At 36.0% G+C, this 14,619-nt stretch overlaps 1 protein-coding gene across 3 annotated transcripts in view; it reads left to right on the top strand.

The window, feature by feature from the left end:
* The window catches only part of LOC150093698 (kielin/chordin-like protein), a 1,333,292-nt gene that overhangs the window by 760,442 nt on the left and 558,231 nt on the right, over positions 1-14,619 (top strand). For 2 of the 3 annotated variants that reach the window (XM_090412627.1, XM_090412629.1), the window contains one exon: positions 10,307-10,390. The exons of the other annotated variant lie outside the window; for it this stretch is intronic. In XM_090412627.1, the coding sequence (XP_090268753.1) occupies positions 10,307-10,390 (84 nt within the window). The remainder of the gene's footprint in view (positions 1-10,306; positions 10,391-14,619) is intronic. 3 annotated transcript variants of the gene reach the window in all.

Genomic DNA, 14,619 nt, shown 5'->3' with positions numbered 1-14,619 from the left:
AATAGAGGTTGTCAAGATCAGATTTTCACTTTAAGACAAACAGTTGAGAAATCATGAGAATATGACGAGGATCTGTACTTTAGTTTTGTAGATCTGGAAAAGGCATGCGACAGTGTATCCAGAGAAAAGCTTTTCAAAACACTTCATTCATATGGGGGGGTAATTGGAACATTCTACAGAACAATACATAGTCTATATTTAAGTTGCCTGTCAGTAGTTAGAATTGAAGGATATACAGAAAAATAGTTTGATTTAAAATCCAGGGTAAGGCATGGATGCACATTAGAAAAGAAAACGACATTAGGCCTGATATTAGAATTGAAGATGTCATACTTACAGATGATATTGTCCTCCTAAACACATCCAGTACAAGTCTCCAGGATTCTCTCACTCAATTGAATAACAGCTATAACAAATTTGGTATAAAAATCAGCAGTAAAAAAATAGGTAGGAGCATAGAAAACTTCAGCTGCATTCCGAATGGAGATCCTATAGAACAAGTAAATTAGTTCAACTATTTAGGCACAGTTTTTAGTGAAGATGGTAGGCTAAAAAATTCTGGAAATGAACAACAGAATAAGCAAAGCTGGTATGGTGGGAAGCCAGCTGAATAAATTTATATGGAATAAGAAAAAAAATTAGCCAAAACACCTAAACTAGCAGTATACAAGGCAGTGTTCAAGCTGTGGTTGAACACTATTATTGGATCTGTTAGAAATAAAGCACTTGATCAAAGACCAGAGACCACAGATATGAGGGTTCTGAGAAAAATTAAAAGGCGTGAACTGATGGCATCGATGGCTGAATCATATTAAAATGAAGATATTAGAAAGGAGTTGACATTATTAGCATTCAAGAATGTGTCAGCAAAGCTAATTTAAGGTGGTATGGCCACTTAAATAGAATAAGTGAGGAAAGGTTAGCAAAACGGATGCTTGATGCCAAGATGGCAGGAAAGAGACTCAGAGGAAGACCAAGGTCTAGGTGGATTGATTCATTCAGAAGTGGCTTAGAAGCACAAAATGTTAGATATGATAATATTGGATTGCTCACAAGTAATAGACTTATTTGGAGGAAAACTGTTGATAGGAGATTAATAATAATGTAAACTTAATGATGTAGTGTTGTCATACCTGAACATCCTTTGAGGGTACATATCAGGAAATTAATGATGATGATGATGATGGTGAGAAGTGGTGTAGGTGAGAAATAATGTTTAGAATGAATGAGTGAACCAGATTTTTTGGAGGCTGGGGAGCCTGTGCATGGTTATTATTATTATTAACACCATATCTCCATGGAGTCAAAAGACTCACCATGGGAGGTATACCCTGCTACCCACTAAGCCCATCAAACCATACTTTAAACTCATTTAATATATCTGCATTCCCCACAATGTTCGGCAAAGCATTCCACCCACAACTTCTTTTCATACAATGAACCTGCTCTTTATGCCCTTGATCACACCCTCCTTTTACAACTCCTAGGGATGTCCCCTTGGACATCCCTGGGAATTCTATTCCCCCCCCCCCTTCTCTCATTCTATTAAAAATTTACTCCATATTAACCTGGTAACAACATTTACCAACTTAAAAGTTTCAATCATGCACCCCTCTCTTGCTTCTATTCACAAGGCTTTGCAAACTGCATTCCCTCAATCTGTCCTCATATCCCACATCCCAAAGCCCACATACAACTTTAATCAGTCTTCTCTGGACCCTTTCCAACATATCCTCATCACCACCAAAACCAGAAGATGAAATCTATGCACAATAATCCATATGAGGCCTCCTCAAAGCCTTATAGAATGGAACCAGAACCTCTTTATTTCTACATGTTAAGTCCTCTGCATTTCCTTGATGACATCCATTCTTTCTCGCTGTTCATCTCAAGCATACAATATGTTTCTTTTTTTTTTAATTTATTTTTTAATATCTGAAGTCACCAGTAGTTCAGTATTCCATTTTCTCTTCATTATTCTGTGTATTTTCGTATGTTTTATTTTACATTTTGCAATAACAATTAGTGGTCATTATCTGTTTCAGCTCCTGGCTAGCTGTAGCATGGCACGAGTTGGTTTCTGTATCTCCTCTTGACTAGTATGCAATCAGTCAATCTGGTATCATGCAACATCTCCTAGTGATTTTCATGTATGTCATCACTGTGTTGGTACTTCAAAAAGTATGTTACCAACTATAAGGCAGTGTTGTTTATAGAAATTTAATAATCTTTCTCCTCTCATTTTCTTCCTTCCTAGTCCAAATTATCCAGTTTCTTCATATTCAGTACCGTTGCATTAAAGTTGCTCATTATAATTACATTTTCTTCATTTTTAGCTGTTGTTATTAGTTCCTTGATTTGTTTACATGCCACTTCTATCTCATAATCTGCCAAATTAGTTGTCGGCATGTGTGCTTGAATTACGGCAAGATCCACTGGGATTGTTATTAACCATTTTGTCCTTTTTTTCCTTCATTATAGATAATTATATAACTTAGTAATTGCCACTACCCTTCCAACTGGTTTCACTCATCTGAATTCCTACATCTTTTTTCCTTGCTTGTTCTTTCAGTTTTTCTAATTTTCCTGCTTTCAACATTATTTTCACATCCTAAGTTCTATGCATTGGTGTATTTCTTCATGTAGATTTTACTGTATTTTCCTGGTGATTCTTAGCATCCTCATCCCATTAAAGGGATGCTGAGAACTTAGAAGCAATGGTTTGAAGTTCTCTCATTAGTAATGTACTTGGGAATATAGTGCAGTAGTTTTGTGCCACAGTTTTGCAACCATGGAACCTCTCAAAATTCCATGGAAGAACCATGGAATTTTGAAACTAACAACAAGATTGCCGTTTTTTTTTTTTTTTTTTTTTTTTTTTACCTGTTACCTACTATTTGATCTGAAGTTCAGAGGCATTAAAATTATGGCAAATAACAAGGAGGAGCTTGATATTTAGAAGCAAAGAGGTTATGTTTCTATTTTATTAGGCCCCGATCTAGCCATATATGAATTACACAGATCTTGTCAGTTGTAAAGGGAATAAGAATAAACTGAAGAATGTTCAGAGAAGATAGAATAAAGCAGTGTTTCGATTTCTCTAGAATTCTGAGTATGAAAATAAAAAAAAAAAATTGAGAAATGCCATTTGTATAGCCATGCAAATAAGAGGAGAATGGGTGATATGAATGAGACATGTAAATTGGTAAAGAATTGTTTCCATTAAATGTGGAGCCGATTTTTCATAGAATGCAGGGGAAAGAGGGGCAAAACAATAGGCAAGCGATGTATTATGTCTTGGGTTTTTCCTTCAACCTAGTGGCTGGTGGAATAGCAATTCTACTTTATTAGGGAATTGTTACACAACATGGTAATTTCCTGTTTCCTTTCTTGTCCAGTAGTATTCTTCATCTGTAGATATGTGTGTTCATGGGGTCAGTTTGCTTGTTTTGAAGGACGAAAAACCCAAGTTTCAAGATGAAAAAACCCTCTACCTGTGAATGAGGTGGTCTAATTCACTTTTGATTGAAAAGCTCTGTTAAAGGTCCATTGCATCATGGATAGGATTCAAATCCATGAGTTTCCAACCAGAGAGAGCTCTGTCAAAACCAATTGAGGTATGGAAACTCAAATAAAATCTCTTATTTGGCATGAATAAATGAGTGAGGATAAAGTTCTTTACTTGGAATGTCGTATGAAAATAGGACAAGTGCAGAAACACTTGTCTTGGCTTAACTGAGTCATCTTCCTGACCTCTTTGTGCTTTTCATGTACCTGATTATAATTGAGTTGCCTTCACTGTGATTTTTCTTCCAGATTTCTTGTTTAATTTCTTCATTCATCCAATTTTTTTCTTATCTTAGTTAGCCTTTACACCTTTGATATATACTCATACATTGCTGCTGTTAAATAACTCTTGATCATTGTCTGAGCTGCATCTGTCTCTTTCCACCCATTTACTCTTTCCATGTTATGGCTCCTATTCCTCTCTTATGCATTTCGTTATTACCACCTTATAGTTTCACATATATCCTTAGTCATGCAAGAACACAGAAGTTCTTGCATGACTGGCTACAACCTAATTAATAATTTCTTAATCACTGTTGCCAACTTGGGAGAAGATTAGATATAAATACATATTCTGATGATATAAGGAGATAATAGGTCTCCCAACCTACATATGTTCTCTGTTATATATTGCATAATATTGTTGTCCCTCAAGAACTCAAGAAATTCATTCTACTTATTCCCTGATGCCATCTCTTCATTCCAATTAATATTGCCATAATGAAAATCACTCATAATCATCACTCTTCAATTACACACTTAGACAAGTTGTCTATACATTTCTTTATATCCACTCTCCACATTCTTTGGTCTGTAGCAACATCCAATACAATCTCTCAACCTCCAGCTCACACCATACTTCTTCAAAACCAGTGCCACTATTAGATGTGAAGTTGGTGATTTGGATATGAGAGTGACTGATGGAAGGGCATCAAAGAATAAATAGTATGGAGGAGCAGATTCCAGAAGAAAGAAGATGACTAAGAGTGTGATGTGCTGCAATGATTTTTCCTTTGACCACTACACATACACACATACGAATAATTTGAATTCATATTTTTATGATTCTCATCCAGAAATGACTAAACCTGTAATACATTAGCACAGTGAGTGGGCCAAGTTTTTTAATTATTATTTTTTTGCATTTATAATATATTTTTACATGATATAGACATCTGCTCTAGACACTAAACATTGAACCTGTTTTTCAAGCCTTCAGACTTGCTGATGGTAAGCACAGCTATAGTCTCACACAAGGTGATGAAATTCATCTCCCACCTAAAGACAATCACAAACATCCATCCATGGCAGAATCCAAACCTCAACATTGATTGGAGAGTGGGTATTCTAACACTCTGCCAACCTGGCCATTAATCAAAGCAGTATAGAAATCTTGCAGGATTATTTAAAGAGTGACACTATGGACAGAAGCTAATGAATGGCAGTTTAACGACCTTACCGGCCATTATGGATCAAATACGCATCCGCATACGCTTCGTATCCATCATATATTTCAATTTAATATCAATGGTATTACAATTTTAATATGCACTTTGCATCCATGATAATCTTGACGTCTATAGATGTCTTGGCTGGTAGCGTGGTCAATGTGCAAAAATTTCAAGCATTTTGATATTGTATACCACATTAATGGAACTTTACTCCAGAAAACTGTATATGGATTAGATATTTGAGGATAGTGAGTTGAAGTTCAGAGAACATATTGCAAAATTGACCAACCAATGTAATTCACAGGATTACTTGGTAACTGAGAATGCACTAACAAGTCGAGAGAGAGAGGCAAGGAAGTTGTCATTCCTCTTTGTAAGACTTGGATACCACCACATCCAAATTACTGTGCTCAGCTCTCAATATCTGGATTTCTTGAGGATGACAAAGCAGTAGAGAGGATCTCCAGGTGAGTGACTAAGATAACAAGTGGTTGGAATGTTCCATGTGATGATAGATTGAAGTTTTGTGGGTTGAAAAATTTGGTTAATAGGTGGAAAATAGGGGATATGATAGAAATATTTAATTTACTGAAAAGATTTTATGGGATTGATGCAGAGGAAATATATCAACACTTGGCTAGAAGGATGGTGAAAGAACAAGAGGAAATCCTTGGAAATTGAGTTAGAGTGTGGTTTGCCATGGTAAGGACTAGATTTTTTGATTGGGGAGTGGTTAATGAGTTGCCGGAATCTGTTATGAGTGCTTTGTCAGTCAGTGCTTTCAGGAAGTATGATAGATACTTTGTCGAAAGTGTGGGTCTCTCATGAGGTGTCATCAGACTCCATGGAAGTTCCTAAACAATAATAATTTTATTGTAAAGAGAATGGTAGCTTCAATATCTCTACTTGTCAGTATGTTTCTCATGCAAGGATCCTTTGAGCTAATTTGTTTAATTTTGTAATATGCCGTCCAAACTTCAAATCCTGCTAATTATCACACACCATCCTTGTCAATTTTGTGCAGTCTTCTTCTATCGGTATAACAGAGCTTTTGATATTTTGATCCCAAACTACATAACCTTACACTTTGCTACATTAACTTGCCACTGTTATATTTTGCTTGTACTGCCAGTCTATTGAAATCATCCTGCTGTGTCTACATCACCTTGCATTCCCTATATCATTAATAGTAACAGCTAAAGTACAGAGCACTGTGGCATATGGCATATCTACAGCATTTTCCTGGATTTTATTCCACTATACACTGCTCTGCTCTTTGATGTCTGTTCATCAACTCTTTTCCGTGTTTTTATTATTATTATTTTTATTTTATTCATGATCCCACACTGATTAGGAAAACCACTATGAGGAAAGGTGTTCAAAAGAACAGAGGCAGACAGAATGAAGTCAGATGAGATGTTGGTTGAATATGTTTGGAAAGGTATAATAAAATTAGTTTAATCCTTTATCCAAGTGTGAGCAAACAAAGTTTGCGCCTGAAAGTATCTTCAGGACTTGGGTAAGGTGGTACAACACCAGGGCAACTCGTTGCAAAGGTGGAGCAAGCTACCAACATTCCTATCTCAGTATCTCCTGTAATGCAAAACACATCTCCTTGCGGATATGTCTAATGTTATGCATTAAGGGAAGGGCCACTACCCAGACTAGTTTCGACCTTTATTGAGGTCTCTTCAGTGGGAGCCAGACCCAAGTGGAGATGCCAGGCAAAAGCATTAGCAGGTCATCTCTACCTATAGGAGTTGCCGAATGGTGTGCCACCCTTTTTTTTAATAAATTACTCTGGATTTAGATTGTACTGCCAGTCTATTGAAATCATCCTGCTGTGTCTACATCACCTTGCATTCCCTATATCATTAATAGTAACAGCTTTCAACATGTTTGGAAAGGATTGTGTAACTAATATTACATGATTAGAGGAAAGCAGTGGAATAGTAGTGGCCAGCACATGAACCAAGTTGCCTATAACACCCCTGAAAGTACTCATTAAAATAGGTATAATGCAGAAACAGAGTGTTTATGAGAATGTGACTGCAAGTAGTCTGTGAGAGAGTTATCACCTATTAGGGTGGAATTCCTCTTAGGAGTTGAGTAGGAGAGAAGTAGTGAATAAAAGAATACCAAGTTTTTTTAGAGGCTGAGGAGACTAATATAGATTTAATAAGTTTAAGTCAGGATATACTGGATGTGAAAATCAGTCTCTCCCCCCCCCCAACCACCACCAAAAAAAAAATGAAATTGACCTTGAAAGGATATTAGAACATACCAAAAGTAAGAGGGAGTGAAAAAGATTTTTTCTGTAGGTGATAAGACAGAACTATGTTTTAATATCACTAAAATGCATTTAGTTGTCTTCACCCCACTTGAGAATGGTGAAGAGATCGGTGTTTAGGGCATTGGTTATGGAAGATCTTGAAGCTTCAGTAATTTGAGAGTGCAGAAAATGTTATGGAGAATGTACAAGGAGAAATGCAATCAGTACACCCATGAGCAGTACAAGGCTCAAGCTAGGAAGGTTACTAGCATAGTAAGAAAAGCTAAATCAGATTATGAGAAGACCAATGAGATCAAGCGTAATCCCAAAGAGTTCTTCTGCTATATGGCAAGTAAAAGGAAGAATGACTTTGGAAGGATAACTTTTAGTGGGTGCTGATGGTATTGAGGTGATATATTCAGATGTAATAGTCGAGTTACTGAATGATCAGTTTTCAAAAGTCTATCACGCAAGTGAGGATATCTCTGCACCTATAGCAATAACAAATGTGAGAATTGAAGCTAAGAAATCAGAGGTATATACTATATTGTAAAATTTAAATGCAAATTCTATTGTAGGTTTAGATGGAATATCAGCTTGGGTGTTGTGTGAATGTGCAAAGAAATTGTCAACCTCTCTTACTTGGATATTTAACTTAAGTTTGAACTCTGGTATGGTCCCTAGGGAGTGGAAGTTAGGCAAAGTGGTTCCTTTGTATAAGGATGGCTCTAAAACTGCGGTAGTTAATTACAGACCAATCACCATCTCAGGAGTAGTGGTAACAGTATTGGAAAAGTTGGTTAAAGACAAAATTTAAGAATGGGTGGATCAGGATATGATACTCTATAGAGGCCAACATGGTTTTGTTAAAGGTAGATCCTGCCTTAGCAATTTATTAACTTTTCATAATAGAATGACGTCTGAGTTGTACAAAGGAACTGTCTACACAGTAGTACTTCTGGATTTTGCTAAGACTTTTGACAGGATACCCCATGGAATACTGGTACGCAAATTGGAGCAGATGGGAATGGATACTAAATTGATGATATGGATAGGAGAATGGCTCAGGGAGAGATACCAGAAGGTGGTGTATGGAGGAGCAGAGTCCAGGATGAGGCAGGTGACCAGTGGTGTGCCTCTGGGCTCTGTGCTTTTGCCATTGTTGTTTAATTCAGTTGTTTGCTGATGATGCAAAGTTGGATAGTGCAATACAAAATCAAGCTGATGTTGAAAGTTTGCAGGATGATTTAAATAAGCTGGTAGAATGGGCAAAAGGTAATGGATGTCAGTTCAATGTGGAAAAGTGTAAAGTCATGCATTGATGGAACAGTACTCCAAGAGATTGATGAGGCTAGGGACTTAGGGATGTTGGTAGATAGGGAGATGAAGTTCAGGGGACACATTGCTAAGGTGTCCAAGATTGCGCATAGGATTACTTGGTTGTTGAGGAACACACGGACATCCGGAGATAAAAGGTTATTATTCCCCTTTATAAAGCGTTGATACTTCCACATTTGGATTACTGTGCTCAGGTCTGGTCACCTGGATTCCTTGGAAATGAGGAGGCTGTGGAGAGGGTTCCGAGAAGAGTGACTAAGTTGGTGAGTGATGTAAAAAATGCTCCCTACATTGATAGATTGAGAGCTTGTGGATTGCAGAGGTTGGTTGATAGGTGGAGAAGAGAGGATATGATAGAAACATTTAAATTACTGAAAGGTTTTTATAGGATTGATGCAGGGGAAATGTTTCGGCTGTCAAGTGATGGAAGAACAGAGGTCATCCCTGGAAATTAAAGAAGAGTGTAGTTAACAAGGGTATGAGAATAAGGTTTTTTTGCCTGGAGGGTGGTGAATTAGTGGAATTCATTGCCTGACTTAGTTGTGAGCTCTTCGCCTGTAAATGAATTCAAGAAGAGTTTTGTTTTGCTAGTTTGGGTCTCCTGCGATGGGTCTACTGACTCCATGGAGATATCCATAATAATAATAATATTCGTTAACATTATCCTACCATAATTATTCTTCCTGTTACTAAAGATATAGCAAAAGAACTCTTTAAGATTTCCATTATTAATTTCATCTCATGATGGATTTTGCTTCGATCCTTATCATGATGGTCATTCTGCTTTCCTGTGCTTTGTACAGCTCATAGGCTGGCTAATCACTTTTCTGTTTAGATTCTCACCAGTATTTATTTTTTGCATTTCTTATTTAATGATGCTTCTTCACCATTTAAAACACTGATTTATTCTCCTGTCCCTAGGTATGTAGTCTAATATTACTTTTCTCAAACATCCTTTGATTATTTCCCATCCACTGCTAGCATCCTTCCATTGCAGCTCATTATCTGTGGTTTGATATATTCTCTACTTTAATTAGAAATTTCACATGCTCAACCACTTCCAAGTTAAAAATTGCATGATCACTCTCTGCAGTTGGAGACAAAATGGCTATCTTGGTTATGAGCAAATCCTCTTATGCTCTCATTAGATCATTATCCTCACCCTACTTCTGTCATTCATAAACTATTTTAGGTACCATCACCTAGTAGGTGCATAAATTCCATTTTTTCCTTCTATATGTATTCTTCTACATCCTGTTTGTCTTTCAGTACATGAATCTACCCATAATACCATAATAATTACTCATCATGCACTCATTGAGCTAATTTACTAGTGCATATCCTCCTCCTACCCCAGTCTATTATGATATATTTTGTCTGACTGTCTGTAACGCACACCATATAGCCTCACATGCACAGCCTTCTATTTCCTTTGCCTTCTGCTAAATTTCTTCTTTTGTTGGCTGTAATTCTTTTGCTACCATCATCAATACACCTTGTCCCATCTTGTTCTCTCTATCCTTTCTGAAAATGCAGTACTACTTACATTCTGTCCTAATTACTATATTATCATCCTCCATATGTGTTTCTGAATATTATTTAATATTTGTTATATAAATAAATAAATAAATATGAAAAAAAAAATATATATTTATTTATTTATCGCATTGGAATATAGGCTGTCAGTATGAAGGGAAAGTATATCCTAGTGGAACAGCCCTGCCTTCCTCAGATCCTTGCACGCAATGTTTTTGTCTTAACGGTAAGTATACATGATATTATTATTATTATTATTATTTGTCATGTTGTACCATCATTTTTTATTTTTATAACAATCAAGGAAAAGAAGGAGTAGCCATAGTATTCAACACAAAATACGAGGCTAATCTTCTTGAATGGCAGTCAGTCTCAAGTAGAGTAATATGGGCAAATATGAGAATGGGGAACTGGACAATGAGACTTATTTGTGCCTATGGTCCCACAGAAGGTTCTACTAAGGTAGAAGTGGAGGAATTTTTTGAGGCTTTAGAAAAAGCAACTGACACAATGAAAAAGGAAAAGTTGGTCCTTGTTGGGGATCTAAATAGTAGAGTAGGAAATGATTGTGAGACATACAAAAATATTTTGGGAAAATTTGGAGAAAAGAACAAAGCTAATAATAATGGCAAATATCTGTTGGATTTCTGCTCAGGACATGGACTGGTTATTACTAACACCATGTTCCAACATAAAAATGTGCACAAATTCACATGGAGAGAAGAGGCAAGGAATAAGAAAAGTCTCATTGACTATGTTATTGTTGATAGTGATGTTTTCTCCCTGGTGCAGGACACCAGAGTGTACAGAGGATTTGAAATTGGAAGTGATCACTATTTAGTCTTGAGCAGGATAAAATTGAATTTCATATTGAAAAGAATAACATGTAAGAAAGTTTTAAAGCGAATAAAAGTTGAGCAGCTCTCAGATGTAAACTGTAGACTAAAATACAGAAATATTATTGAAAAGAAAATGAAAGAGTTTGAGAACAGGAATCAAACCTTGGAGATCCAGTGGCAAACTCTGAAGGAAACATTGATTGATTCTGCCAGAGAGGCATGTGGTGAGGTTGTGTGCAAAGATAAAAAAATCAGAACTCCCTGGTGGACACAGGAAGTTAAAGAGGCAGTGAAGGAAAAGAAGAAAGCATATCAAAAGTTCCTGGCAAATAAGTCAGCTTTTACTCTTACAGAATACAGAGACAAATGTAAGAAAGCTAAACAGTGTGTAAAACTAGCTAAACAAAAGTCATGGGAGGACTTTGGCAAGAATATAGAAAATAAATATCAAGAAGGTGGCAAAATATTCTGGAGGTTGTTGAAGAAGCTTAGGAATGGAGGAAAGAGTGCTGTAAAAGGAATTAGAGATGATAAAGGTGAAATGAAAACAGGAGAAAAAGATATCCTTGAAGTATGGAGTAATTACTTTGAAAAACTGCTAAATGAAACAAGCAGTGATGACAGCACAGTGATAAAAAACACTGACCAGGCATGCAGTCAGGAATACATATCCATACTTGAAGTAGAAAAAGCCATCAAAGGCTTGAAATGTGGAAAGGTAGCAGGAGTAGATGATATTTGACCAGAAATGCTGAAGTGGTGGTATAAGAGTCTTACAGTGGCTGCACTGCATAGTTCAGAAAGCCTGGACAGAGGGACGAATTCCCGATGATTGGAGTAGAGCTCTCATAGTACCCATATATAAAAAGGGAAATAAAACTGAATGTGAGAATTACAGAGGTATTTCCCTACTGAGTGTTCCTGGCAAGATCTATGCAAGTATACTTGAGAAACGGTTGAGAAGAATTGTGGAAGAAAAGCTTGGTGAAGAACAAGCTGGATTCAGGCCAAATAGAGGCTGTCAGGATCAGATCTTCACTTTACGACAAATAGTCGAGAAAGCATGGGAATATAACAAAGATCTGTATTTAAGTTTTGTCGATTTGGAAAAGGCATATGACAAGGTGCCAAGAGAGAAGCTATTCAATACGCTGCAGTTATATGGTGTCAATGGGGCATTATATCAAGCAATACTTAGCCTTTATTTGAGTTGTGAGTCAGCAGTTAGAATTGAAGGAAGTACAGGAAGATGGTTTAATGTTAAATCTGGTGTGAGACAAGGATGTACATTATCCCCTCTGTTATTCATTATCTATATGGATCACATTATGAAGGAATGTGGTATTAAACCTGATATCAAAATTGGAGATGTTAATGTCAGCTCTTTGCTTTATGCGGATGATGTTATACTTCTAAATAAATCCGCTACAAGTCTGCAAGATTCTCTGACTAAATTGAATAGCTGTTGTAATAGATATGGTATGAAGGTCAGCAATAAAAAGACAAAGACAATGAAAATAGGCAGAATCATTGAAAATGTCAACTGTGTTGTGAATGGAGAACCTGTGGAACAAGTAAAACATTTCAGCTACTTAGGCACAATTTTTACTGAAGATGGTAAACTAAATATAGAAATAGACAACAGAATCAGCAAAGCTGGTATCGTGGGAAGTCAATTGAATAAATTCATATGGAATAAGAAAGAAATTAGTCGGAACACTAAATTAGCTGTATACAAGACTGTGTTCAAACCAATTTTAACATATGGATCTGAGAGCTGGGTCAGAAGTAGAACACTTGACCAAAGACTAGAGACCGCAGATATGAGAGTCCTGAGAAAGATTAGAGGCGTGAACAGATGGCATCAATGGCAATATCATATTAAAAATGAGGATATTAGGAAAGAACTTGACATTGTCAGCATCCAGGAATGCGTTAGCAGAGCTAATCTCAGATGGTATGGTCACTTAAATAGAATGGGAGAGGAAAGATTAGCAAAACAAGTGTTCTCTGCCAGGTTGGCAGGAAAACGACCCAGAGGAAGACCAAGATATAGGTGGATTGATACGGTACAAAGTGCCTTAGATGATAGAAATATAAGATCTGATAATGTTGGAGTCTTGACAAGTAACAGACTGATTTGGAGGAAAATTGTAGATAGGAAGTTAGTAATGATGTAATTTTTTCATGTAGTACTGTCATATCCTGTACACCCCTTGAGGGTACATGGCAGGAATTTGATAATGATGATGATGATGATGATTATTATTATTATTAGTGGCAAACTCTACAGGTTAAAAGACATAGTTCCCATAGGCCTAAAAATACTAATATACAAAGCACTATGCCAAAATATATTAAGATACGCTATAACAATGTATGCTTTCTGTGCACCCTACAAATTAAATAGATTAATGTCGCTACAGTACAAAATGATAAAACCGATATTTTGGGAACAAAGAGAAAATAACAAACTTATATACATTGCAATGTCAGAACACAAAATACTGACAGCAAAGCATTTATGTCATTATGCAGCTTTGCTAAAACATTATTTCGATGCCAACTGCAGGACAGTCAGAAATACATACCATATAACAAGACCTCACACTACTAATTATATCACATATAAATACAATAATCACTATTTAATGGCCATGCGAAACTTCTACATCCCAGACATGATAAACAAATTACCTTTTGAATACAGAAACCTTACGAACTACAATATCCTGAAAAGAACTCTAAGGACATACTATGAACAAGAAACAAGTACCCAAAATACTATACAAACTTAATGAAAACACAGTATATTCGTTCAGGCTTCCAGTTCAGCGACTCAATACATTCCAAGTTATTGTGTGTGTGTGTGTGAGAGAGACAGTGTGCACGCGCAAATTTCTCAATCATAGATTTTGTAGCTTCCCAACACAGCAAAAAAAAAAAAATAAATAAATAATAACCAACTGGTGTCATCCTCAGATAAGCTTACATATAAGCTTCGAGGATGAAAGCAGAGAAATTAGTTCTCATCCAAGATGTATCATATGTAACCAAGTGCATGTAATGTATGTATTATATGTAAGCTAAAGTATGTAATATATGTATTATATGTAAACAAATGTAAGTAATGTATCATATGTAATCAAATGTATATAATATATGTAATAACTGTAACAAAAGTAAGCAATATAAAGTGATTATATCCATTGATATTGTATATATAGAGTGTAAATTTGCAAAGAAACACCTGTAATAATCATCATTATGAATATTATAATAATATATGTTGTAAACAGTTATTGTTATTATTATTATTTTAAAAAAAACTTTATGAACGAGAAAGTATTTGTTATGCATAATTGTCTTCATATAATGTATGTCATTTATCTGAGAAATTAAAAAAAATAAATAAAAATAAAAATAAAATTATTATTCATGACCTCCACAGAGTCATAAGACTTATCATGGAAGGTCTGCCTTGACAATGTAAAGTCTGTCATATCACTCCTTAAACTCATTCACTGTCTACACTTTCACCATCCCATCAGGCAGTACATTCTGTGCTCCAACTACTCTCCATGCAGAAAACTTAACCTCTAGCTTTTTTTGCAAC

Source organism: Typopeltis vanoorti, chromosome 23, assembly GCF_054136105.1.
Source record: "Typopeltis vanoorti isolate ZY-2024b chromosome 23, IOZ_Tvanoo_1.0, whole genome shotgun sequence".
In the NCBI taxonomy this organism is placed as follows: Eukaryota; Metazoa; Arthropoda; class Arachnida; order Uropygi; family Thelyphonidae; genus Typopeltis; species Typopeltis vanoorti.
The sequence above is the reverse complement of the archived record's forward strand: the minus strand, read 5'-3'. Positions and strand labels throughout refer to the sequence as shown.